A 26452-nucleotide genomic window follows, 5' to 3' on the forward strand; every position below is an offset into this window, starting at 1 on the left:
GACATCAAATGTGCCGCTGTTCCCAAGCAATATGGTGATCCTATCCCTGAGGATGCTAAAGATGATCCTCTCTTTAGTAGGATTTGTCGTCATCCTATAATTCCTTCAACTCTTCCAGATTCCCTTCTTTTTAAACTCGGCATGGCACCTTCTTGGGAAAAAGGCGAAGCTATCCCTGTGTACTTTTGTGGGGAACGGGGTAGGTGTTGTATGTCTTAGGTTTTATTTCTTGTTCATACTTGCTTGTGTCAAATTTTTTGTAACCTTGCTTTATTTTTTGCAGAGATGTCTTTGCTTAATGTTATCAAATCCTTTGGTGTGAAGCAAATGACTGAAGCTGTCCGTGCTAGTACTGTGGTTAAAGAGCTTGGCTCTCCCTCCTGTTCTGGTTTTATGGAGGTGGACAGAGTCGAGTGCTCCCAAGGTTCAATCCTGTGCTAAGGTGGAGTCAAGTGCCCCCAAGGTGCAACCCATTGCTAGGGTTGCTTCGGAACATGAACCTATTGATGTTGATGCTGAACCTGACGTATCTAAAAGCATTCCTGTTAGGGCCTCTAGGCGTCAAAAGGTTGCCAGGAAGATGAAAGAGGTTGTTTCTGGTTCCCCTTTGAAGAAGGCAAAGTTTGCTCTCCATGATGAAGATACTGATGATGAAGCTCAGATTGAAGGTCCTGGTGACAACGTTATCTGGGTAAGCTTCGTATTTGTTAACTTGTTTTTTTTTTTTTTTTGTTGCTTGAACAAATTTATGTGTCCTTGTAGGTGATACTCCTGCCATCCCTTCTTTCGAAGCTTGTTTTGATGTGTTCGATGAGATGATTCCTTCTGAATTCGAGGATGCCTTTGTGGATACCTCTAAGCTCATTGATGTTTGCACCGCCCATAACTATCGTTCTGCTATTTATAATCATCTTGTCCTTTCTCGTTTGAAGCAGAAGTCTGGCGATGTTATATGTTTGGAGAAAGAGGTGGAAGAGCTTAGGGATGTCAATGCATCTTCCAAGGAGTCTATAAGGAAGTTACAGGAACAATTGTTGTTGAACACATCTTGGGAGGAGGAGGTGAAATTAGCCAAGAGTGAGATTCTGAGTATGCAGGAGAAGCAGAAGCTGGATGAGAAGAAGATAGCTAACTTGGAAGAGGAGAATGAGGTTCTTCGGCAGGAAACGAAGTTGTTGGCAAATCAGAAGGCGAGGTTGAAGACAGACTATTCTGCTGTTATTACTCAGGTTATTCCACATGTTTGCAAGTAGGCTATCCGCAGCAAGGAGTTGAGCGAGTTGGTTGGTGAGGTTGTTCTTGCTAGCAAGCTTGAAGAGAGGTGTAAATTGTTGACTGAGTTGTCCCAGCAAGGCAAGCTCGAACTTAGCAGCTATCCAGAGTATACGGATCAAGCTACGGCCCTTGTTGATGCTGCGTGTGCTCGCTATACCGATGCTGATCTTAATTATGTCGCCTCTGTTGCTGCTCACTCCGATGCTAAGCCTGTGGAGCTTCTTGCTTTGGTAGCGGAACAATGATCTTGGCAGTCTATTTATGACCTTCTTTTGATGTGATGATATGTACTCTAATTATTTTGTGTTAACGTACTTTTACCAGGCCTGCGTGCCTGTTGATTTGGGGCTATGTTGCCCATGAACAATTTTTGTGTGGTGTTAGATTATCGTACCTGTTTATTATTCATGCATAAGTACTTGCCTATTTGTGGATTACTTTGCTATAGCTTGGGTACACCTCTTGGGTAACCTTATTGCTAGAGTTTAACAAATATTCTTTTTGAGAATATTTTACAATAGCTTCAGTGTACCTCTTGGGATACCTCTTGCTTATTGCTAAGTTTTTATAAGTATTCCTGTTGGGAATATTTTTTGCAATAGCTTCGGTATACCTCTTGGGATACCTCTTGCTTATTGCTAAGCTTTTATAAGTATTCCTCTTGGGAATGTTTTGCAATAGCTTCGGTATACCTCTTGGGATACCTCTTGCTTATTGCTAAGTTTATATAAGTATTCCTCTTGGGAATATTTTGCAATAGCTTCGGTATACCTCTTGGGATACCTCTTGCTTATTGCTAAGTTTATATAAGTATTCCTCTTGGGAATATTTTGCAATAGCTTCGGTATACCTCTTGGGATACCTCTTGCTTATTGCTAAGTTTATATAAGTATTCCTCTTGGGAATTTTTTGCAATAGCTTCGGTATACCTCTTGGGATACCTCTTGCTTATTGCTAAGTTTATATAAGTATTCCTCTTGGGAATATTTTGCAATAGCTTCGGTATACCTCTTGGGATACCTCTTGCTTATTGCTAAGTTTATATAAGTATTCCTCTTGGGAATGTTTTGCTTAATGAGTATTACAACATTCACGCTTGATGTTTCCAAAAGATAGTAGGATTTCATTCAAATTTCTTGTGGTGGGAAGCGTATAAGTTTCGACTGCCCATTACAAGTTTTCCTACTTACATGCGACTAGAAATCTAAAAGTAAAACTTTCGAAGGTTTACCCCGTTCCAGGTTCTGGGGATCTGTTTTCCTTCCGTGGTTTCAAGCTTGTATGAACCGTTCCCAAAAGCTTCAGAGATTACGTACGGGCCTTCCCAAGTCGGACCCATATTTCCTTCATATTCCACTTTACTAGTGCTGTTGAGCCTTAGGACATAGTCTCCGACCTTGTAAACTGACAGTTTGACTCGCTTGTTGTAATACTTTTCGATTGCTTTCTTGTATGCTACTTCTCGAATTAACGCAGCCTCCCTCCTTTCCTCCATAAGGTCAAGGTTGAGACGGAGATTTTCCTCATTTGCTTCGAGGTTTGCGGTCCTATTGGTTAGTACCTGTATCTCCGCTGGTAATACTGCCTCAGTTCCATAAACCAAACTATAGGGGGTTTCTCCATTACTCCTCTTGGGAGTGGTTCGGTGGGCCCATAGAACTAGGGGGAGTTCTTTCATCCATCCCTGATCGCATTTACCCAATCGTTTCTCAAGACCTTTTAAGATGTCCCTGTTGGTTATTTCGACCTGTCCATTCCCTTGTGGGTGGTAAACGGAGGTAAAAGTTTGTTTTACCTGTAGCTTCTAACAGAACCCTGGGAATATACCCTCAGCGAATTGTTTCCCATTATCCGAGACGATTTCTTGGGGTATTCCAAACCGACATACAATGTGCTCCCAAACGAACTTTTCTATGTGCTTCCCTGTGGTGGTGCTTAGCGGTTTTGCTTCCGTCCACTTTGTGAAGTAGTCTATTGCGACCACCAACCACTTGTAACCTCCCGGTGCTTCGGTTAGCGGACCTACTAGGTCTATGCCCCACTTAGAGAAAGGCCATGCTGATAACACTGGTATCATTTCTTATTTTGGCTGTTTCTGAACTTTAGCATGGATCTGGCATGGCTCACAGGTTCGTAAGAGCGTGACTGTATCTTTGTGCATGGTTGGCCAGTAATACCCCATCCTTAGTATCTTTACCACTATTGACCTTGGTCCGGCATGGAGTCCACAGATGCCTTCGTGCATTTCCCTGATGATTATCGAAGCTTGGTTCGGCCCAACACAGCGAAGCCACGGGGTGAGGAAATATTTTCGGTATAAAGCTCCGTTCATTATCTTGTATGATGGTGCCTTGATCCGGATCTTTCTTGCCTCTTTTTTGTCTTCCGGTAATATTCTGAGCTCCAAATATTCCCTTAGTGGCTTCATCCACGTGTTTTCTTCTTCGATGATTAGGTTGTGGACTTCTTGAGCTTCGATGGATCTTTATTCTAGCACTTCAACCAACACTTCCTTTGCCAGGTGTGCGAAGGTGATGGAGGCTAACTTGCTCAGAGCATCTGCTTTTTTGTTTTGACTTCTCCTCACGTATTCTATTGTGAAGCTTCTGAAGCTTTCTACAAGTTCTCTGACCTTCGACAGATAGAGTTGTATGATTGGCTGTCTTGCTTCGAAGATACCTAGGACTTGGTTTGCGACGAGTTGCGGGTCTACGAAGGCTTGCAAATGTTCAATTTTCATTTCCTTTGCTATTCTGAGCCCGGCGAGTAGAGCTTCGTATTCTGCTTCATTATTAGTTGTGCTGAACTCGAAACGAAGCACGTAAGTAAACACTTGTCCCTCTGGATTAATTAACATAAGTCCCGCCCCCGATCCATCAGAGCTAGAGGCTCCATCAGTGAACAATTTCCATTCCTTCATTTCAATAGTCGGAGTGATAATTTGTGCGAAGGTGGAGTAGTTTTCTTCATTTGTTTCTGTTGTTTCCGTCATGAAGTCTGCCAGCACTTGAGCTTTGATTGAATGGCGAGCTTGGAAGTCGATGTCGTGCTCCCCGAGCTCTATGGCCCATTTGGCCATCCTTCCCGACTTTTCTGGCCTCATAAGAACCTGTCTGATTTGCTTGTTAGTTAACACAATAATAGGGTGGGCTTGGAAATACCTCCGTAGTTTCCTCGCGGTGTGAACCAGAGTAAGTGTGAGCTTTTCGAGCTCTGGGTAGTTGACTTCTGCACCTTGTAGGACTCGGCTTATGAAATATATCGGGACCTGTACCCTTTCGCGTTCTGCCACTAACACCGCACTGATGCATTCCTTGGACGTGGCTAGATAGAAGTACAGTGTTTCTCCTATCTGAGGTGACGTCAGTGTTGGCAAATTAGCTATGTGTGCCTTCATATCAACGAAAGCCCTATCAGCTTCCTCGGTCCATGTTATTTTCTTCGCTCCCAAGCATCCCTTTAAAACTTTAAGGAAAGGCAATTGCCTCTCAGCCCCCTTGGACAGGAAACGACTTAACGACGCTAGCTTCCCGTTTAAACTCTGCATTTCTTTGACCCTGGTTGGGGTTTTGAGTTGTTGGAGCTTGTCTATTTTCTCTGGGTTTGCTATGATCCCTTTCTTGGTGATATAATACCCTAGGAACTTTCCTTCCTCTACCCCGAATGAACACTTCTTGGGATTTAACTTCATGTTGACCGATCGAAGGGTGTTGAAGGTTTCTTGAATGTCCGTCAGCAAAGTGCTTTCTTCGGGACTCTTAATCACCATGTCATCGACATAAGCTTCCAGGTTTCTCCCTAGTTGCTTACAAAAAACTTTGTCCACCAGTCTTTGGTAGGTAGCTCCGGCGTTTTTCAATCCGAAGGGCATTTTCCTATAGCAATATATCCCCTTGCTTGTGAAGAACGATGTCTTCTCCTCATCTTCTTCGGCCATTTGAATCTGATGGTAGCCTTTGTAGGCGTTGAGGAAGCACTTGTACTTGTACCCAGTTAGGGATTCTACCTTCCAATCGATCTCCGGTAGGGGGTAGCAATCCTTGGGGCAAGCTTTGTTTATATTTGTGAAATCGACGCACATTCTCCACCCTCCGTCAGATTTCTTCACCATGACGGGGTTCGCAACCCAGGTGGGATATTTTTCTTCTCGGATAATACCAGCCTGGAGCAGTTCTTCAACTTCCTTGCAAGCAGCCTCATCTCTTTCATTGGCAAGGTTTCTTTTCTTTTGATGTATGGGCTCTAGGTGTTTATATTCGTTGAGCTTGTGTTCCGTAGAGAAGGTTGTCCCGTCGACACTGAGCACCCGAGGAATACCTGTCATATCTCTGTATTCCCAAGCGAAGATGTCGATGTTGGCCTGCAGTAGTTTACGAAGCTTCTTCTTCATTTCCGGGGGTAGTGAACCTCCAATAACTACTTGTTGCAGAGGGTTGACGGAGATCTTTTCTTCGTTCGACCCTTCTTCTCGGGTTTCAAGGATACATTCTCCTGGTCTTTCCTCTGTTTCCCTGATTGCCATGATAACCTTCTCTCGATCATAGGTGGAAGCTAGGGTACCAATTCCTTCGGGTGTGTAGAACTTCACTAGTTGATGTATGGTAGATGCAATTATCCCCATTTTCATCATGGCCACCCTTCCTAGCAGGATGTTGTGCTGCGAGACGGCTCTGACTACTACGAAATCTAATATTTCTGTTCTGGATAATGGCGGCTCTCCGATGGTGAAGTCGAGGTCAACTTCTCCGATTGGCCAACATCTTTCCCCAGAGAATCCGATTAGGGGTACCCTTGGTGGACTCAGGTGAGCTTTAATGGTGGGGCTAAGCTGGTCGAAACAATGCTCATACATAATGTCGCATGCACTACCACCATCCAGGTAAACTCGGTGTACCTCTCTTTCAAAGATTCGCCCGTTGATTGTGACGGGTTTGTCGGAGGGGGTGATGGTATCTAGGGCTGGGAAAGAGATCTCTTCCCAATCTATCACTCCATTCTTTCTCTCCCTTTTGTAAGTTCTTATCTCTTCCACTACGAAGCATTCTGCAACCGTTAGTATGGCATTGTTTGCATCTGGCTTCTTTTCTTCGGGTCTGGGTTCCTGCTTCGGCACCTTTGGGTTGCGTATGCCTTTCACCAAGTGTGTTAGTTTCCCGGACCTAACTGCTTCTTCTATGGCTTGCCTCAACTGTATGCAGTCGTCCGTTTCATGCCCGAAGTCATTATGAAAGTCACAAAATTTGCTTGTGTCCCTCATCTTTCCCTTGTTGTTTAGCTTCAGTGGAGCTTTGAAAGCTTGGGTTGCCTTCTCGGTAGCTAGGATTTCCTTGGGTGACTTCATCAGCGTTCCAAGGATACCAGAGGTGTTTTCCCTTCTATAGGGGGAGAACCTATTTTGCTCGTTCCTTCGCCCGAACTTTTCTTCACGGAGACTTGGTTTTTCTTTTAGTTTAAAACCTTGTGTTTCTTCGTAGACGAAGCTATTTGCAGTATCCTTTGCATCTAGCCAAACGTATGTCTAGTAACATTTCATAAGCGTCGGGAAGATCTCGGCTGAGATGTTCCACCAATGCTCGCATTCTGCAACCGTATAAGAGTCCCGAGATCCTTTGCGACTCGGGGAGTCAGGGAATCTGCTGGGTTTCGTCCGTAAACCGGACGAGAAAAGCCCTCGAAGCTTCTCCATCTTTCTGCTTGATGCTGTGGGTAGCGACGTGATTCTTCTTATGTTTCTTTTGCTGGCTAAATTTCAACCTGAAGAGTCGTTTCAGGTCCTCGAAGCTGGAGATAGAATCCTTCGCTAGAGAGTCGAACCAGACTCTCGCATCACTTTTGAGCACATACGAGAACGCGTGACAAGCCACAGCTGTATCCCACCGTGACATTCGAGCCGCTCCCTCGAAGATGTTTATAAAATCGTCAGGGTCGTCCTTCCCTTCGTAATACCCCAAGTGGGAAGGTATCTTCATCCCGATTGGTAGCGGGTGATTTTTTATCGAAGATACGAAGGGAGTTTTCTGGCTCTTCCAAGGTTGATCTAAGTATCCGCCAGCACTTCCGTTTACTTTGTGATGGAGGTTGTTTGCTGCGGGGGTCCCTCCGATATAAGCATTCTGGAAAGGTAAACTAACCCATGGGCTACCTCCGTTCCAAAATTGCGACCCAAGAGACAACGTAGCGTTTGGCTGAGTTACCAGGGGAATGATTCCCGGGGTTAGTAAGACAGTACCGGTGTTGGCTATATTCTGTGGAGCAACGGGAAAAGGGCTCCCGAAGGTATATTGCTGCATAATTGGTCCTCCTGGGTGGTTCAACGGGACACTGGTGATGGCCATTGAATGAGCTGGTTGTGAAGGTACCGGCTGAAGAGCAGCATTCGGAGGGACTGCCAGTTGTGAGGTCTGGGGTTGGCTGGAAAGAGGGAGGCTTCTGACTGGTCTAGCCTCCATTTCTATTTCCTCGTCGACGTCATCACTGTCATACGTCAGTATCCGCCGGCTGTGCAGCTGTCCCTCTTCTCGCAACTTCTTGATAACGGCGCGCATGTTATCGTAGTTGTTGAGTATGAAGGTTTTGTCAATTAGCGGCGGTGGTTCAGAGTCACTCCGATTTGTAGTTGGCATAACTGGAGTGATAGGTGTTCGCGTTCCGGTTTCAGGTTGATCTACCTCAGATGGTAGAGAGAAACCGGGCGGTGGATGATCAGATTCCGCCATGATCTTGTGTTTTTCAAACAAAGTAAGTATTGAAGTGGGGTCCCACGGATGGCGCCAATTGTTTGTACAATTCTTGGCAAACCTTGTTAGTGGAACAAGGGTATTGAGACCTGATCACTAAATGGATGATATGATGATGGATGTATGCTTGTTGGCGATTCCCCGAAGGTAGTGTGAAGGTATTGCTCTTTACGCCACCAAGATACGAAGGTAACTCATTGAGAGTGTTTGTGTATGAGTGATTATGACTTGAGTGTGAATTCCTTGTCCAGGGATCATGTCCTCTTTATATAGAGTTAGGTGGTAGCCTTGTTACCAGTTTTCTAGGCGGATTCAGTCTTCGAGGCAATCTCTGATGAGACAAAGGGGACTTTCCCTTTGGCTGGCTATGATCCCTGCTGCTCCAAGAAAGCTAACCTGCAGCATTCCTCTTTTGTCATTTGGCTGTTAGTGGTAACGAGCCTGGTCAACCCGTTAACTTCTCTCTTTCAGTCTAGGTGATCTCGTGACTTTAGGAGAGGTCCTTGTCCATTGGTATCCGTGATCCCTTCGTCGATACGTTCCTTCGTTATTATTTCTTCGTATCACTGAAGCGGATTTGCACCAACTCTGAATATTGGGATTCTTGTTTGGTGGCACTCTTCTTCTGTCCTTTGAGCGCCATTATTTGATTTCAAGGGTATCCCGCCCTATGATTTGTATTCGACATATGTATTATTGTGATCCATCCTTACGTCATCTATCATTGTTAGGCGTGATACCTTTGTTAACGTAGCTTCGTGTATCTTGGCGGGGAGATACACTATCAAATAGCAATTTAGTTGGGGTCAAAATTGTATCAAATGATAATTTAATGGTCTCAAATGTTTCCGTACATAACCACTTCCAGTCGGTTAAAAATAAAGTTGATACTTCAATGTTAAAGGCTTTGAAGACGACTGTTTCTGACTGGAATGAGTGTACCTTACGTTTTGGATCCTTTACTGGTGGTAATAAGGGCAGGAAATTGAAGATAAGGGTGGATACGGGCTCGTTTACTTTGCATGACAATGAGGACGATATTGACTTCGGCGATGCGATTCAAAATTTATTTATGGAAGCTCAAGATGTTGGTCCTTTGAACGACGTTAATAAAGGCTTCTTTCAAGGTTTAGCGAATCAATGCTTGAATCATCTGTGCTATTCCGGTTCCTTAGTTGGGAGCAAATCTTCTAATGTCATTTCGTACAATTTCAAATCTCAAAAGGTGGTGTTCACATCAACAAAGTTGACGAGTTTACAGATCGCCTGGACAAAAGGAACGGGAAAGGTCCTACTTAAAAGGACCTTTTAAGTAGGAACGCTTCGGTTGGTGTGTCGGGATTTGGTTTGAATCTAGGTAAAACTCAAGGTCAAGATATTTTCTTCGGGAACATTAATGTTTATGAGATGGATGCTAATAATGGTTTTAACTAGTTGTGGAGCCCTCGCTTAGCGCCGGGGGCTCCGTTTTGAATGCGAGTTAAAAAAAGTGTTGATCTATTTTGTTGAAAAAAAAAATATTTCGACATCTAACATTGAAGGGTTGTTCCTTTGTGAAAGTTGCTTCTTTTAGCGTTCGGGTTTTTTTTTTAAAAAAATAGTTGATCTATTTTGTAAAAAAGAATATTTTTCGACATCTTTTGGTAGCATTGAAGGGTTGTTCCTTTTATGAAAGTTGCTTTTTTATCGTTTGAGACAAAAAAAAGCAGCACAGTAGTAGCGTGGTGAGTGTTATTATTCAATATTTTTAGTGTTAGTGATGTGATAAATAATATTTTAGAATATAGGTATAAAATGGGGGGTTCGATTTGTATTTTAATGAAAGTTAGGGAGTTGGGTGTGTAAAAAATAAAATATTAAATAGTACTATAAAATATAGGGGTTCGATTTGTATTTTAATGAAAGTTAGGGGGTTGGGTGTGTGAAAATGTAATATTAAATAGTACTATTCATAACTAATAAGACAAATTTTGTCTATTAGTTATATTAGTAATAGTAATTATTCGCTTAAGAACGAGAATAAGGGGAGAGTGCGTATCGTTTTTGTTCACACGTCAATGAGGTTAAAATTCCAATGTTGCTTCAAATAACTTATTTGTTGGGATTGAAACAGATGTGGAAGGGGAAAAAATTTATTTGGTTAACTTGCCTCATGATTATTTGAATAGCAATTTAGTTGGGGTCAAAATTGTATCAAATGATAATTTAATGGTCTCAAATGTTTCCGCACATAACCACTTCGAGTCGGTTAAAAAGAAAGTTGATACTTCAATGTTAAAGGCTTCGAAGACGACTGTTTCTGACTGGAATGAGTGTACCTTACGTTTTGGATCCTTTACTGGTGGTAATAAGGGCAGGAAATTGAAGATAAGGGTGGATACGGGCTCGTTTACTTTGCATGACAATGAGGACGATATTGACTTCGGCGATGCGATTCAAAATTTATTTATGGAAGCTCAAGATGTTGGTCCTTTGAACGACGTTAATAAAGGCTTCTTTCAAGGTTTAGCGAATCAATGCTTGAATCATCTGTGCTATTCCGGTTCCTTAGTTGGGAGCAAATCTTCTAATGTCATTTCGTACAATTTCAAATCTCAAAAGGCGGTGTTCACATCAACAAAGTTGACGAGTTTACAGATCGCCCGGACAAAAGGAACGGGAAAGGTCCTACTTAAATATATTTTTTGTCTCACGGACTTGTTGATCGGTAGGTTGTTTAGCTGATTATTTAGTTTTTGTTTCCTCATTGTTAGGTTTCCATAGAGTTTAGTTTCTATGGTTTTCTTTTGCTTGAGATTTTATTTCATCCTAGTTTCTTTTCCTCTTTAGGTTTGGATTTAATGGTGAGATATGGAGTTTTGGCCGTTGTACCGAGTATTAAAGTTTAAGATTTAGATTTAGCATATAATTAGATCCGCTCAGTAAATAGTAACTCCAACCAAGAGTTACCAACTAAGTGAGGACACCTTTGCTTACATTTAAAAAATTAAAGGGGCATTCCGAGAATTGAACTCGGGACCTCTCGCACCCTAAGCGAGAATCATACCACTAGACCAAATGCCCAAGTTGTTTAGTTTTGAAATTATAAAAATTTAAAACATGGTGAAACGCCGTCCTGCAATCAGGCTCTATAAGAACAAGATCGAATCAAACGGTGAAATACTGCTGATTTCTAACTCACAAAACAAAATTATAAATGGCAAGATAAATTCTACTTCAACTGGTCCGATCACAAACACGCTACCAACTCATTTCATCTAAAATACATACAGGTATATCTTCGTTAATGTACACCCCAAATTTCCCTATGGCGTATATTTATACTTTTAACTTATTTTCATCTGATTGAATGCTTTTTCTTTTACTCGTATATATCTGATTGAATTCTGTAAGATATGGCATTTGTTGTATTCACTTTAAATTTGTAACAGGAGCGGACTTGTATATTACGGTTTTGCACTTTAAATTAAAATTGTAATTAAATTACGGCTGTATCTATAGTTTGTTTAGTTGAGCTAAAATTGAGAACTTTTTGTTTATGCTGGTTTAAACAGGGAAAAGTTCAAAATTTATCTGATAGTATCCAGATATGTATGTGGGTGAAAGAATCATTTGATATTTGTAATGCAATTGATATTTTCATGATCGATGAATCTCCCAAATGGTGTGTTTAGGGAAAACCTTGGAGTCTGTAGCATCATCGACAAGCTAAGGGAAGAACGGCTTCGATGGTTTGGGCATGTGATGAGGCGACCTCGTATTGCCCCGGTAAGGAGAGTCGAGGCACTCACGGTCGATGGCGTAAGGAGAAGGGGTAGACCTACACGTAGGTGGATGGATAGACTTAGGCTCGACATGAGGGAGCTTTCGCTGACTGAGGACATGACTTCTGATAGGGGTGCGTGGAGGGCTAGAATTAGAATAGTCGAGTAGGGTTACGTCCTATTATGTTTTTTTTATTTTTTAATAGTATTTCTCATTAGGTTTCTTACTTTGGCTTTTTTTTGCTTTTTATTACTTTTTTTATTATTATTATTACTATATTTATTATTATTATTATATCTATATTATTATTGTTAGTTTTTATTATTATTATTATTTTTATTATTATTATTTTTATTATTACTATTATTTTTATTATTATTATTATTATTATTATTATTATTATTATTATTATTATTATTATTATTACTATTACTATTAGTATTATTTTTATTATTGTTACTACTACTATAATACTCTTGGTATTACTAGTACTGGTACTATTACGACTACTACTATTACTTTTATTATTATTATTTTTATTATTATTATTATTATTATTATTACTATTATTATTATTATTATTATTATTACTATTATTGTATTATGGGTGTGTTAATATAAATTATTAATATTATTTGTGGTATTAATATTATTACTATTGCTTTTAACTATTTTTTACTAACACTAGTACTAGTATTAGTATTTTTATTTTTTAGCCGCTTAGAGCCTAAATTGATTTTCAGGGAGACTTTTAAACCCATGAAATTTTGATTCTATCATTTTCATGGCGTCTCAATATATATATATATATATATATATATATATATATATATATATATTATTTTTTTTTTTTTTTTTTTTTTTTTTTTTTTTTTTTAAATAAATAAAAAAAGGCCGGAGGTCCACTCGGAAGCAATCTCTTTATCCGCCGAATAACGAGAGGGATGACTTTCTCTACTTTTCTGGGTGGAGAAATGACTTGTTTTTATTCTCGGATAAGGGAAGGATTGTCTACATCTCACCTCCCCCATACACCACTCAAGTGGTATTGGGTACTGTTGTTGTTGTTGTTGTGTATAATCTTCCTGAGCGTTGAACGTTTATATTACAATCCTGGTAATAAAGTTAAATTTTTGTTGTTATTGAAAGGATTTTATCCTATTGATGAGTTGGTAGGATGAGGCTGCTGTATTACTTAAGACGCAACTCACATCTTAGGGGGGGAGATTGATAGGATAAAGTCCTATTGATTTAAGAAACGAGTTAGTGTCATTAGTTTACGCAAAATAGTGATTAAGCCCAAAATGTAAACTGGCTTGGTATGAAGTATAAATACCAAGCCCTTACCTAAAATCACTAAGCCTTTAGTCATTAGCCAAAAAAAAAAAGACCCTAGCCTAAGAGGGCAGCTCGTGTTTTTGTGTGTAATCCCCATCCCCAAACGTTCAAGAAAGTTTGTGGAATCAATCCAATCTTGGTATTGATTCCATCGACCAATCTATTGTAACAAATATCATATTCATATTACATGTTTATTTGTTTTTAATCTGTGTTTTGATAGCTTTCATATTCATATTACTGCTCCTAGTTCCTGATATACACATATACACACGACATACACATATATCACTGATCGATCACTCAAATAAACCATATAACACGAAATCGAAGCTCTAATCTTGCACTAACAGTTATCACTGTGAAGTATTGCTATATCTTTGGTTCATTGGATCCACATTTGATGTCTAATTAGTAATGGTACCCTTTTGAGGTTCCCACCTACATCTAAATTGTGCCCTTTGGCCTCATAGTCCTTGACAAGCTATGTTAAATGACTAAAAGATGATAAATTACACACACACACACACACACACACACTCACCTTATGATAATATGTTTAATTTAATTGAGGATAATCCTCTCTAGCTCCTTTCGATTTAATGTTTTACAAAGTTGCAAAAATGAAATATCACTACTCGAGGAGTACTCGTTCAGAAACTTTTAAGGAATTTTTAGGGAGTACTTAGCAATTCTGGGAGTACTCGGAGGTTGACCAAGTTTAACTTTGACCTTTTTCTGAGTAATCCCGAGTTTTGGCTGAGTTTGACCGAGTAATTGGACCGATTAATCAGGAGACTTTTTTTGCCAAGTACTCGCAGAACTCGAGTTCTGCAACACTGATGTTTCACAAGGTCACATGTCTTAATTATCCCTTATATTGTAGACAGTGGGAATTCTATATGTGTATAAATATTATAAATTCTTCGTAAATTTACTAATATATGTCCGATTCTGATCATCGTTTACAACTTTTGACTTCTACAGGGTTTTACCCACGCAATCGGAAGATGTCCGACTCAAAAAGCAAAAAAGATGGGCAACACAGTCCGCTGCCACAGAAGATAGTGGCAAGATCACTATCGGACCTCCAAAAGGTATCGAATCAGAAAAAAACGATCAAGATTTAGGAGTGGTTTACCATGGGACGATATCAAACACCATCAAGAAAGTGAAGCTTCTTTCTTTATCCACTTGCTGTCTCTCTGTATCGTTAGGACCCGTAATTACCTTTATGAACTCATCCGATATGAATGTGATTTTGAAAGGTGCAGTCGCTTCGTCTGTTATATTCTTGATTGCTTCCACTACTTTTGTGAGCCCTTACATTCACAAGCTGAGGTGGCAGTCTGGTTAAGACACGTTTGAAGTGGACATGATGACATGGCTAGCAACGTTCGTTACTAAAACCATAAAGTTTTCTGATATTAGGTTACCAGAAACTAATAAGACCTTTTCTGACATTTAAGGCGATTGGTGAATTTTACTTTGTTAATGCTGATCATTGTCATAACAAGGCACATTTAGCAAATTAACACCAACAACAAAAGCAACCCAAGATTCAGCTCTCAAGAACTTGTGAGATCGGGATGGTACACTCTAATTTGGTTTCGATATCATTTTTGAATGAAATTGTGACATGATGCATGTTAGGAATAAATTTTGGATGCCAATGATGATACTTATCATGCTGAGAATACAATTTTTCTCTTTTGTTTTCTTTTGGTGAATTACATTGTCATGTTATTGTTACATACCTAGATGAGCCTTTTGGGCTTTGGTATGTTAGTCAAGCCATATTTGAATCTATGTATTTACAGACTGTTTTTAATTATAGTGCTTGTATTGTATTATTCCGTGTATTGTTTTTAATTATTTATGGTTTTCTCCCTATTAGTCCATTTTGTGACGATGAAATGATGCATGATTATGTTTGATTAATTGAGTATATTCGTCCCTAGTAAATTTCTCTATAATAAGTACACAATTAAGTTTTTACTCCCTATATATTAAATTTTGAATAATTATTTTTTTTCGAAAAGCCAGCGAAACTTAATAAATTTTGAATAATTATGGGTTATAAGTTATCTGCGATCGTAATTACAATACATTTCGTCCAAATAAAAAACATTCATTCAGGATGTCTGAAATTAATGATTTACTTACATTAATTGATAAGTAGAAGATTTTATACTCTTAAACCCTATTGGATTGTTCTTTAATTTAGGTACCCACAAAAGAGAGAGAAACCCTACAGCCTAAACTTCATGCTGACTTTTCACCACATTGGCAAAAGAAACTACACCTATATGTTACACGGTGGAGAATGAAGGTACTCTAGAGACCACAAAGATCCTATAAATAAAAGACCTCGACAATTCGTGTGCTTACATATCATATTCAGTCAAATGTATTCATCATATCCTAGCTCTGAGCTTGTTCTTGGCTAAACAAAGTGTAACTTATATCAACTAACATTTCGTTAAATTTAGCAGTGTAATTCTTTGAATTTCAATCAATAAAAGAATTAAGTTGAAATATTACCTTTTTGACTGTTAATTTGTTTAACTGATTGTCAAAAAGAATTGTGTCACCCCTCTACAATTTACTATAGTTAGTTTTCGGGACCAATAATTTGTTTAAAGATAGTTAAATTATGACAGAGGGAATAATAATTGCCAATAAAGAATAAAGAGTCAATAATTAAATATTTTAGTATGCATCTTTAAAATTGTGTATCTATCAAAATCTTCAATTATAATCTTCACACCTAGACAATAAGTTTGTAGACAATAAGTTTGTAGATATATAAACTCGCAGGAAAATTTTGAAAACTCACAAAATAATATACTTTGTCTTTTAATGATTAAATTAAAAGAGTTAATTATATTTTATTTTTTAGTACTATTACCTTTTCATATTATTGATATTTCCACTTTGACTGTGCATTAGATACTTATAGTGTACAAGTGTCTACTACACAATTTGTAGTGGATCTATCAATTAAATTATCTAAGGTGGATAATATCTTCCATTATTAAGTCATACTAGTTAGTTTAAGACCCGCGAATTCACGAAATTACGCAAAAAATTGTTTGAATGGAGTTAAAAATTTAAAGAGCTATACATTTATCGTAAGTATACATGTGACATGCGATTTATAGATTAAAAAAGTTAGTGTATTCTAATACAATATATGTAATTCATAGAGCTGCCAATGAAAATTAATTAGAGAGAGAAATATGTGCTTCATCATACGATATATCATCAAGGCGATAATTAAAGTCACCTAAAAACCCAACCAGAGAGCTCCGGCAACTCATCAAAGGATCGGGCACCAAGAGCCTGCAATAACATTGACATTATCTTTATCCCACCGTTCAATCTAAAATAAATTCTACCGATAATTCGGCAATATTAAATTTTTCTAATGGAACAGTAAAAGAGTATGTACCTATATTCACAAAACGGCCCATTTGGATAGTGGATGAGACTCCAGTTACAAAAAGTGACAGTCTTGTATACATGATCGAAAACAGCATTACGACGAGTAACAACCTCCAAGTGTGCAGCTTGTTATCCTCAAAAAGTGACAAAAAGTGAATTAGCATAAACTATCCTCAAACCTCCGTAATTGTTAAGGATTTGAGCTACAAAAAGTGACAGTCTCATCCGCCCATAAATTATCCTCAAACCAACTGCTCCCTGTACACAGCTTGTTAGTCAGTAATATAACTGGATCTCCACAATTCAAGTGAATTAGCATGCATGCTCAAATCCTTAACAATTACGGAGTACCTTATTACCATTAGCTTTTCCAAATGTGCATGAAACTGCTACAACATCAATATCTCCAACATTACCTATACTATTATTGTGTACTGCGTTCAATGACAGTTATCTTCATAGAACTTGATCTTAAGCCACCATGTTGTAACCGTTAGTTTCCATTAACGCATGACAACTTCTTACCTTGGTTGACTTGAGTGGTATGGGGGTGAGATCCAACTTGTGGTATTGCCAACCCAAGTTCGATTCGCACTCCAAGCAAGTACTTTCCAACCTTTGATGGTACTGCTAACATCAATGCGATTTGGGAAGGTCTCTGGGGTTTTTCCAACTTTCGATGGTACTGCCAACATCTTCGCGAATTGGGTTTCCTCCTAACGCGTGAGTGGGTGACAAATGAGAGCATTTGATGTCGATATCGCCGTTAAAAAAAAAAAAAAAAATTGGAAGAGCGGAATAAAGCTTTTCCCAATTGATGCACAAATCTCTTTTCCCTGATATAAGATTAAACACAAGTTCGTAATGAGTCATATAAAATGACGGTATAAGTTAAAATATAACAAATATGTATGGACCATTTGGTGAAGATATAAGTCTCATTTTAATATACTAATAACAATATATACGCCACCAATGACCAAATTGCAAAATTTATTAATCATATTGCTTACCAGTCCATGAGGAAAGTACCTGAGAATAATAAAAATGTGAATCAGTAACAAAATGTGCAATTTGCGTATACAAAGCTCCAGTAGAACTACCCACAACAACACATTAGAAAAACGATTTGTGCATTATGATTATTTGATCCAACTGCCTCAAAACATATCTGCAAGTAAGGAAATATTATATTATATTTTATGTTACTGAGATAACCAATGCTATAGCTTTCGGTCTCTTGCTGGAAACTGATAGTTTCTGGAGGATGTGGATATAAAAAATAAGTTTGTTCCATTAACTTGCATAATTGTAATCTTCCATTAACTTTCATAATAAGAGCCTGAAAAGGCTGCTTAACAAAATGTCTATGTTACGACCTGATATGGATATAAATATATAGATATTGTGATATGAAACTCGTTATCTGATTATTGTGGTTTAACATCACAGTTCTCATGTTTTAATCTCTGTGTAAACAAACGTCACTTCTAAACAGGTTTTAACAGAAATATTGTTGTTGTTTGCAGCCTTCATACATGTACATCTTAAGTTTTTTGTTTGACAATAAGATACATTATACATAATTGTATCTCAAATATGACAAGGACAAAAACTCACGAAAATTAAACCCTGTGTTGTAGCTCATGTGGTAGTAGCCTGCCTCTTTTAGCGAGAGGTCATGAGGTCAACTCCCGTGGGGTGCATCATTGTTGCCCCTTTACCCTTGAATTCCACCTAAGGGTGCCTTCCGCACATCGCGTTGCGGGGGCAGTGGGGCCGGGTTTTCCCTTGGGTGATCCCGTACTGCTGTAAAAAAAAAAAAAAAAACAAAAGAAATTCACGGGAATTAGTAACAGTAATCATACAAACATCTAACTTAACAACCTCTAAAAAAAAGCCATTTAATGAGTATATTGCACAAATATTCATGAATTTGATCTAGAATGATTGTACACAACCATAGGACCCCAATTGCCTAACTCCTCACTCATAGCAATTACAAAGATACTTTATCCTGTTCATACAATTCATATGAAGTATTATGTTTGATATGAATATTATAACATGTCACAGTAAGGATTCACACAAATATTTATACATTTGGTCATAAGTCAATAAAAGTTTTATATATCGAATATGTCCCCTGGTTAAGATGCATAAGCTTCATTTTTGATTGGTACCTATAAGGTTACCTGATGAAATACATATGGTTCACATGCCTAATCAATCAGGTAATGTACATTAACTGTTGAAATAATGATAAAGAATCTGTTAATATACAAGTATATATATAAAATTAAGGAAATTACTCCGTAACTTACTTGTTGAAGTACCAATGCCTTGTCAAATTCATGTTTAAGTCTGGAGACTTTCTCAAGTTGATGCTCAATCTGGGTCATTGTTTATAATCAATTTCTGCACAAAAAGATAAATAATTTAGGGAAATTCGTCAAAATGCCCTCATTTCCAATAGTGTGTAACAATATGACCTCAAAAATTCGAAATTGCAAAAATGCTTGTTGGGGAAGAGCTTTGAATGATCATATCTTTGACTCGTAGCTCCGATTTTATGGTGAAATCTAAGGTCGCTGATTAAAAGCTTGAAAATAAATACACAAAAATAAAAATTAATTAATTACCCATTTACAATTTAATGATCAATAAAAGGAATCTGAAGATAGACCCTTTATTACCATTCCTTTGTCTTGACACATGAATCTGATTTCATGGATGAAACAATTAACGGCATCTTGCCTATTTATGGAGAAATTCACTACAACCCAAAAAAATGTTATTAAACGGTTGTTAAGTTGGATTATAATGAAAGTAGAGGTTGGAATGTTAAAAAGTAAATCATATTTTATTGACCAACAGCTGGAATCTCTGATTGACGACCTGTTTGGTGATACTTGAGCTGAATCCATGGAAGTTTTTTCAATGTCATAAACACAGATAAAATGAAACAATGACAGGAATACGAAGAAAAAAAAAGAAACAACTAATTACTGGTGGAGGTGGAAGGACTCGAGCTTCAATTGTGGTAAGATGCTCTCTGACTGAATCCAAAATCTTCTTTCACGAGCTTATTTTGATTATACCGTTTGCCTTTGAGCACCTATAATCATTAAATGTTACAAAAATGATAACAACTGACAAGATCTTGAAATAATAACTGACAAGAAATAAAAAAAGGTAACAAATTCCATACATGGTCTATCTCTATTTCACGATCTCTGGGACGTCTACAAGTAGCCTTGAGCATTGCGGTAACCTGCCTCTCATTGAGTTTCTTTGTATAACGTTGACTATCAACAAGCCTACAAATCTTAATAATATATATGTTATTATCAGCATACGTCAGTTAAGTAACATTTATTAGTAACTGAGAGAGTGTAAATATATGGAGCTGAACGAACCTCCATGGGTAAATATGTTGGTTTTGCATCAGTGCCAGCTAAGATTGCAGGTTGGAATGGATATTTTAGGGTGAGTTTGTTCTTGTCACGAAAATAATTCAAATCTAACTCTGAAACATAGGTGAACTCAAGCGTTAAGAAATATGTGTTGTAAGCTTTAGTTAGGTGGTTGGTACTCTGATGTGTTAAGTTTTGAACTTTGTAACTTCTTTTGTAATTAGCACCACGAGAAACTTCGACCCTCACACCTTGCAGCACCAATTTCACCTGCGATTAAAAACACAAAAGGTTAGTAGTTGTTATAAACCATGCATAAATATAAATAATTATAATTATCTTTATAATATAAACTGTACCCTAATTCGATGTTGATCTGATGGTACATCTTTGCCCAGGAAGTCCATTACGAAATCATACACCATTGTGTTATTGTAAAACGCCCTTGCGGACATATCTGCTCAAAAACAAAACCAAAAGTTAATCAACACATACAACTAAACGCGAACATAAATATAACTAATCACATTTATACTCTATCCAATATTTAGTGATAATCCCATTTGTATCGGAAGTAGGCTTTAATAAAATCCTCTCCAATAGTCTATACCATTGCCAAGTGGACCCTGCTCAACATCTTACTAATTCATTATAGTTGTTAATTTTTAAATAGAAGAAACAGCAGCTTCAAACATCTTAAAAAATACACATAACTCAAAGTCTCAAATAACAGAGGTTAGGGTTAAAACATCTTTTACCAAATCAATAAGCACATTTTATTGAATACACATAACTCAAATCAAAAGTAATAATAGGGTTAAAACTGTTACCTTTTTAAACAGAGAAACAACGGTTTATGAACTTCAAACATTTAGCACCTTTTTTTTTTTTTTTTTTCTTTTTCGGCAAGAAGCTTAATAGTATAAATGATCGGAGAAATCCATTTCGTTCCATGATCGATGTCTGAACCAGTTCAAGTGTTGAAATAATGTGTTGAGGAAAAAATGGACGTGATGTAGATTGAAAGAGAAAAAAAAGAAAGGGTTTGTAAGTTTCAGATCTGAAAATATGGATGAGATTTTTGAAAGCGAGTTTAGGGGCACTAAGGTAGTTTTGGTTATATGCTTAGTAGGCAGTTTGTAATATGAGCTAATCAATTGATCTGACGGATATAATTTGAAGTTAGGAATGATCTAACGGCTATAATGAATAGATTATAAAATGGCCTAGCTAATTTAGAATTTAAAATTTATATAGATATATAATATATATATAGATATAGATATATAGAAGTGGAAGTAGGTAGATAGATTTATTTATTTATTTAACTGTAAAATAGAGAGGATTGAAAACGTTAACGAGGTACAGTGATTACGTTAACGAGGTACAGTGATTGAACCACCTACACTTCAGTACAGTTATCATTTTCAAATATCTTGAACAAAGAAATTTTTTTTTTTTTTTTTTTTTTTAAGATTAACTAACTAGCTTAAGACCCGCGGATTCGCGGGTTTCGTCAATAAAATTTTTAAATATAATGAATTATGTGTTAGCTCGTAGAAAAATTCGGCACAAATTCTAATAAACAAATTAAGGCAAACAATGTAGTTAAACATGATATTAATATATGACCACATTCAATTAGTCGACAAAAATTATGTATCAAAAATTATGATTGTATAGGTCTCACAAAATTTACACAAAATTTTCGTGGGATAGCAATGGGCGGAAAAGACCATGATTCGCAGGTACCCGTGCTCGTGACGGCCGAGTTTTTATGAAAAAGTGTACTCGCAGACACGGGTCAGGTAAAACTTTATACCCGTTGGCGGGTTACGGGCGGGTCGCGAGTATTTCATACCTGTCGTGGGTGAAACCCGACCCGTCAATCCGTGATGCTCGTTTGACATACCTGCGGGTATACCCGTTTACCCGCACATAAAACTTAATTATATGTTATGTAATTTATTTTTTTGTTTTAACCTACCCGCAGATACACCCGTTTACCCGCACACAATACTTAATTATATATTCTGTATCTTTTAATCTATTTTATAATTATTCGTGGCTCTGCCCACATGTAGTGGGTATTCGTGACTAAATATTAGTTAAAATGCACATTTTGTAAACTCGCGGGTTTACCCATGGGTCACTCAGGGTCGCGGGCATGGCAGAAAATGTACCCATTGGCGGGTGAACGGGTAGCCGTGGGTAAAAAAAGAATTCTTGGGGGGGCGGGTCGCGAGTATTAAGAACCCGTGCATGCGCGGGTGGCGTCCTTAAATTTACGGGTTTATTTTATGGGACATTTCGAAATTGTATTCTCAATTTAATTACATGTTAAGAGTTATTTGTAAGTTGTGGTACATTTAAAAAATAGACGGCAATCAGAATAAACTCATTCTTGAATAAATACGAAGTAAAATAAGATAGAGATTCCCTTAAAAATTAGTTATTAGTTATCAACATAATAAAAACACAAGCGTTAATAAGTTGTGATTCTCGTGTGCTAAGTAGTGTTTTTATTTCATTTTACAATATATAGACTAATACGATACGAAGTATATTACTAAGATCATATGTATATATCATCATTTGGTGGATATATATCATTTTTTGGAGAAGCAAGAAGGATTTCTATATATTAAAATATACTTGCATCAGGGCCCAAGCATTGAATGAGATATCAATTTCGGTCAGTATACTATAAGCCTTACAGACTTACATCAGTATACAGCCCAGGGATGCAATATTACACGATTATTTTACTCGATTAATTAGACACGAGACATTAGCCCACCCTAGATCTTGGGATAATACTCGAGCAGCAAGTAGAACGGTAGAAGCATTAGAGCTCCAAAAATTGCCAATCAAAGTATCCTGATCTATTTGAAATCCATTCGAAGGATTTGGATTATATTCCAGCAAAAGCCATTGGAGTGGACCAATTTATTCTTTGAAACAGATTATTTCTTGTCTTCCATGTTGGGTAGCCCGTGACCCATTGTACCACTTGCCGTATGTTCTTTTCCATTGATGATGAAGTCGAACAACTGGAGCCATGAGCCATTAAAGAATGATTTGATGCTGATCTGTGATGGATATATATCAATAAGTCATCAAAACATGATACAAATGTTAGATCTCAATATCTCATCCATGCTCGTATTAGAAGAGTATAAACCACCTACCGTAAATTTTCTTGTAAAGCACTCGGATCAAGCAGGCATTGACTTATAAGGGGCAATCAAAGACCGTAATGGGATAAACCATACTACTCATCAAAGACACAATGTTAAATACATATAAATAAAGGTTTATTCACTGACATAATAATTTATCATAATAAAAATCATAGGTTTTAAAACCGGCAATATAAGCCTGGATAGGTTTCGACCCCTTTGACCCTAGATAAAACAGTCATAATCAACATTTACATAAACTAATGATGAATATATGTATATATACCTATCATAATCGCACCCTATACAGATTTGATGCACTATGTATACATCAGTTGTTGGAGCTAACGATCCATTGTGTCCCACATCGGAAATTGAAAGAAACAAATGTGCATATATAAGCTTATGGGAACCTCCCTCTATCACCAATTGGTTTTAGAGTAATGTGGAACTCATGAGCTTATATGTTGTACATGGTGGTGGACCTTAAACGATCTAATAAATGGTATCCGAGCCTGGTTATAGCCCAGATGTGTGGACGGTGCAGAATAATAGCGGAGGTTCAGACCGAGATGACTATGGACGTGACCAAGGAGGAGGTCGGGTGTCCGGGAAGAGTCGAGATGGTATTGAATGTGTCCGTGGAAGTAGCTTGGAATGAATCGATTAAGGGGGTGATTGTTGGAGCTAATCGATCCATTGTGTCCTACATCGGAAATTGAAAGAAACAAATGTGCATATATAAGCTTATGGGAACTCCCTCTATCACCAATTGGTTTTAGAGTAATGTGGAACTCATGAGCTTATATGTTGTACATGGTGGTGGACCTTAGACGATCCTACATCAGTCACCTCCATCCATTATCTTTTGTTGCTTCTTTGTTACGCCTTATCTCAATTATTTTGCTTACATCTTCACAGTTCTGATTTCAGGCTATTTAACATTAGAAGAATTAGACAGAAATAAAAATACAACTTATTAGTCATTGGGAAAACAGACACCATTTGTAATGATAATATGGAAAAGATATTATACGTTCTACACCATACGTAGTGGAGGATTGGAGAAGATTGAAACCCATTTAGCATCTTAAATTGAAAATGGAACATTAAAAATAACAATTGGATAAACGTATGAATAAATATTGGAGGGTATAACATTACATTTGGTTGGTTGGTTGTTTTGTGAATGAACCATTTTGGTTGTTTTTATGTACCTCAAACGAAGTTAAACGTATGTGCATAATGATATATTCATCAAAAGGAGACATGACTGAACGGCCTACCAGGTATATGGATGTTACAAATTTGGTACAACTTTACATTTAGTCATATGCATTAATATATAACATTTTGAGATGTTCATTAATGAAAAACAATAAGATATATACATATGTAGCAAGAGTTAAAAATTCAGAAGACATAATTTTATCGTCCATGACAATGAGTTCAATGTGCATGGAAAAAAATATGAAGAGACACATACCTTCTCATCAAGGACAATGAGTACTCTGAAAGTTTTTATCAGTACCAGAACCTCTCTCATTCCATTTTCTCGCCTATCTTTTTAAACCAATTTATCACCTGAGTTTCCATGAAAATCCCAAATTGTTAGATCGATTTAACAGTAATTACAATATCCTTAGAAAGGAGCAACACATATATGTATTTACGCATGCATATCAAATTCAAATTTAAATATATGAAATTTCATATTCAGTTGTTAAGGGTCAAAATGATCACTTTCAAAACCATTCAAGCGGATGGGATCTTACACCTACGTATAGGGGGAATAAAGAGGTGACTAAATGGTAGCGATTGGTAGGTTGAGTAATGGGTCAAGATGAAATTGGAGCTCACAAAGGTTGAGTCGTGCTGATGTGTCAACACCTTCCGGATATTTTTAGAAACTATATGTACTATGGGATTTTATAGATAATAAAATAAAATACATATTAGTAATGTTTGACCCATTCGCTTCAATAATTTAAACGGGTCTTAATACACTGATATGAAACTTTATTTAATCTTCAACACTAATAATTCGTATGTCCTTTTACATTCATAAAGTTTGCAAGATGGATGTGTCGTGTAACGGGTCAAAATGGGTTCATTTTGAGCACTTATAGGTTTGATTGACCCATTTGAGCTAATTTTAGAAGAAATTGCCACCACTATATAACAATCTTGAAGCACAAAGCGAATGCAGAATTACCTCAAGCTTACGCCCATTGGCTAATGTTTGCCAAGAGGGCTATAATTTAAGTGTGATTGCTGACAGAATGAAGACGTACCCCATTCCTTTGCCACATGAGTTTCTTCTTAGAAGTCAAGGGTTCCGATCTCCTCAAATACCAGATGCGGTGGCTTCAACAATCCCATCACACAAACCCCAATTTATATTCGATTGAACGCTTATCATATAGAATCTTAAAATTGTGAAACTATAACTACCAACACATATAATCTGTATAAGATCTTAATGTTGTGACAAAAAAAAAATAAATAAATAAAAAAAAGAACCAAAGAATTTTACACACACTTCTATTGTTTGAACTCCATGGAAGGTGATATCGGGGCATATAAAATAATGATCATCTTTACTTAAAGATTTCATAGCCATCACTGAAGTCTTTGGTATTTGGCATCTAGGATTCAAGCAACCGATCCTTATTGGCCATTTTAGTCTATCTAGAAAAGGAAAACCACATCAATTCTAAACCAACTTTACTTTAGAGCTCTATAAAGGATTAAGGAACAAAAAAGAAGAAAATAGAAAAACACAACAATAACCTTTGCTCCGGAAGAGATTTATTCCTTGTTTATTTCATTGGTTACGAATGCAGTTTTAATATGGTAGTCAAGCAAAAAATGATGGATGATGGAAGTAGTACAGTACATTAACATATACAATGTGAATCGTTTGTATGTTATATTCGTAATTGGATATTTATATTTATAAATATTGTACATTTGTAAGTCTAATTATGTTCGTGTTGTAGAACTGTTTACTACAACTTCACGCCCGAAATTGTAAGGATATTAGGACCCAAAACAACGCAAGTGATTCAACAAGATCACTCACCGATAGTAATTCTACAAGATTACTAACCCACTTAATGAACGAAAGATTATAAATGCAAGAAATGTAAATCGACACAAGAGATAACGTGGTTATATGCAATCGTTGTGATTGCTTTAGTCCACGGACCAACTAGAGAATGTATTTACTGAATATTTGTGGTGTGTATACAATGAGTTACAAGAGGGTCTATTTATAGAATGGTTTAAG

The 26452-nt window shown here is 37.3% G+C and overlaps 3 protein-coding genes, 1 non-coding gene and 1 pseudogene across 7 annotated transcripts; 1 reads left to right on the forward strand and 4 right to left on the reverse strand.

Moving 5' to 3' along the window:
* Nucleotides 1-3355: 3355 nt before the first annotated feature.
* Nucleotides 3356-3703, reverse strand: LOC139889768 (uncharacterized). Its single transcript, XM_071872702.1, has one exon. The coding sequence runs from the start codon at nucleotides 3701-3703 to the stop codon at nucleotides 3356-3358; it is 348 nt and encodes a 115-aa protein (XP_071728803.1).
* A 57-nt stretch (nucleotides 3704-3760) lies between these two features.
* On the reverse strand, nucleotides 3761-6616 carry LOC139889769 (uncharacterized). The gene has a single exon (XM_071872703.1). The coding sequence runs from the start codon at nucleotides 6614-6616 to the stop codon at nucleotides 3761-3763; it is 2856 nt and encodes a 951-aa protein (XP_071728804.1).
* Nucleotides 6617-11003: 4387 nt separating this feature from the next.
* On the reverse strand, nucleotides 11004-11075 carry TRNAP-AGG (transfer RNA proline (anticodon AGG)). Its single transcript has one exon. It is a non-coding gene; the product is annotated as a tRNA-Pro (tRNA).
* A 2998-nt stretch (nucleotides 11076-14073) lies between these two features.
* LOC139889770 (uncharacterized) lies at nucleotides 14074-14697 on the forward strand (annotated as a pseudogene).
* A 1497-nt stretch (nucleotides 14698-16194) lies between these two features.
* Nucleotides 16195-20243, reverse strand: LOC139893152 (uncharacterized). 4 transcript variants are annotated; one of them, XM_071876302.1, is made up of 12 exons: nucleotides 19982-20243; nucleotides 19774-19890; nucleotides 19572-19680; nucleotides 19259-19338; nucleotides 19055-19164; nucleotides 18887-18980; nucleotides 18183-18371; nucleotides 17595-17733; nucleotides 17088-17398; nucleotides 16914-16978; nucleotides 16570-16820; nucleotides 16195-16460 (listed from the first exon to the last, which is right to left on the reverse strand). In XM_071876302.1, exons 9-11 carry the CDS (start codon nucleotides 17308-17310, stop codon nucleotides 16698-16700), a joined length of 411 nt encoding a protein of 136 aa, XP_071732403.1. In that variant the 5' UTR covers nucleotides 17311-17398; nucleotides 17595-17733; nucleotides 18183-18371; nucleotides 18887-18980; nucleotides 19055-19164; nucleotides 19259-19338; nucleotides 19572-19680; nucleotides 19774-19890; nucleotides 19982-20243; the 3' UTR covers nucleotides 16195-16460; nucleotides 16570-16697. The 4 variants fall into 4 exon arrangements, with proteins under 4 accessions (XP_071732403.1, XP_071732402.1, XP_071732404.1 ...); XM_071876301.1 differs by having other exon boundaries at nucleotides 19259-19680; nucleotides 19774-19882; XM_071876303.1 differs by having other exon boundaries at nucleotides 18183-18368; nucleotides 19259-19680.
* Between the last annotated feature and the right edge of the window lie 6209 nt (nucleotides 20244-26452).

The sequence above is a fragment of the Rutidosis leptorrhynchoides genome, chromosome 2 (genome assembly GCF_046630445.1).
Source record: "Rutidosis leptorrhynchoides isolate AG116_Rl617_1_P2 chromosome 2, CSIRO_AGI_Rlap_v1, whole genome shotgun sequence".
NCBI classification, from domain to species: Eukaryota; Viridiplantae; Streptophyta; class Magnoliopsida; order Asterales; family Asteraceae; genus Rutidosis; species Rutidosis leptorrhynchoides.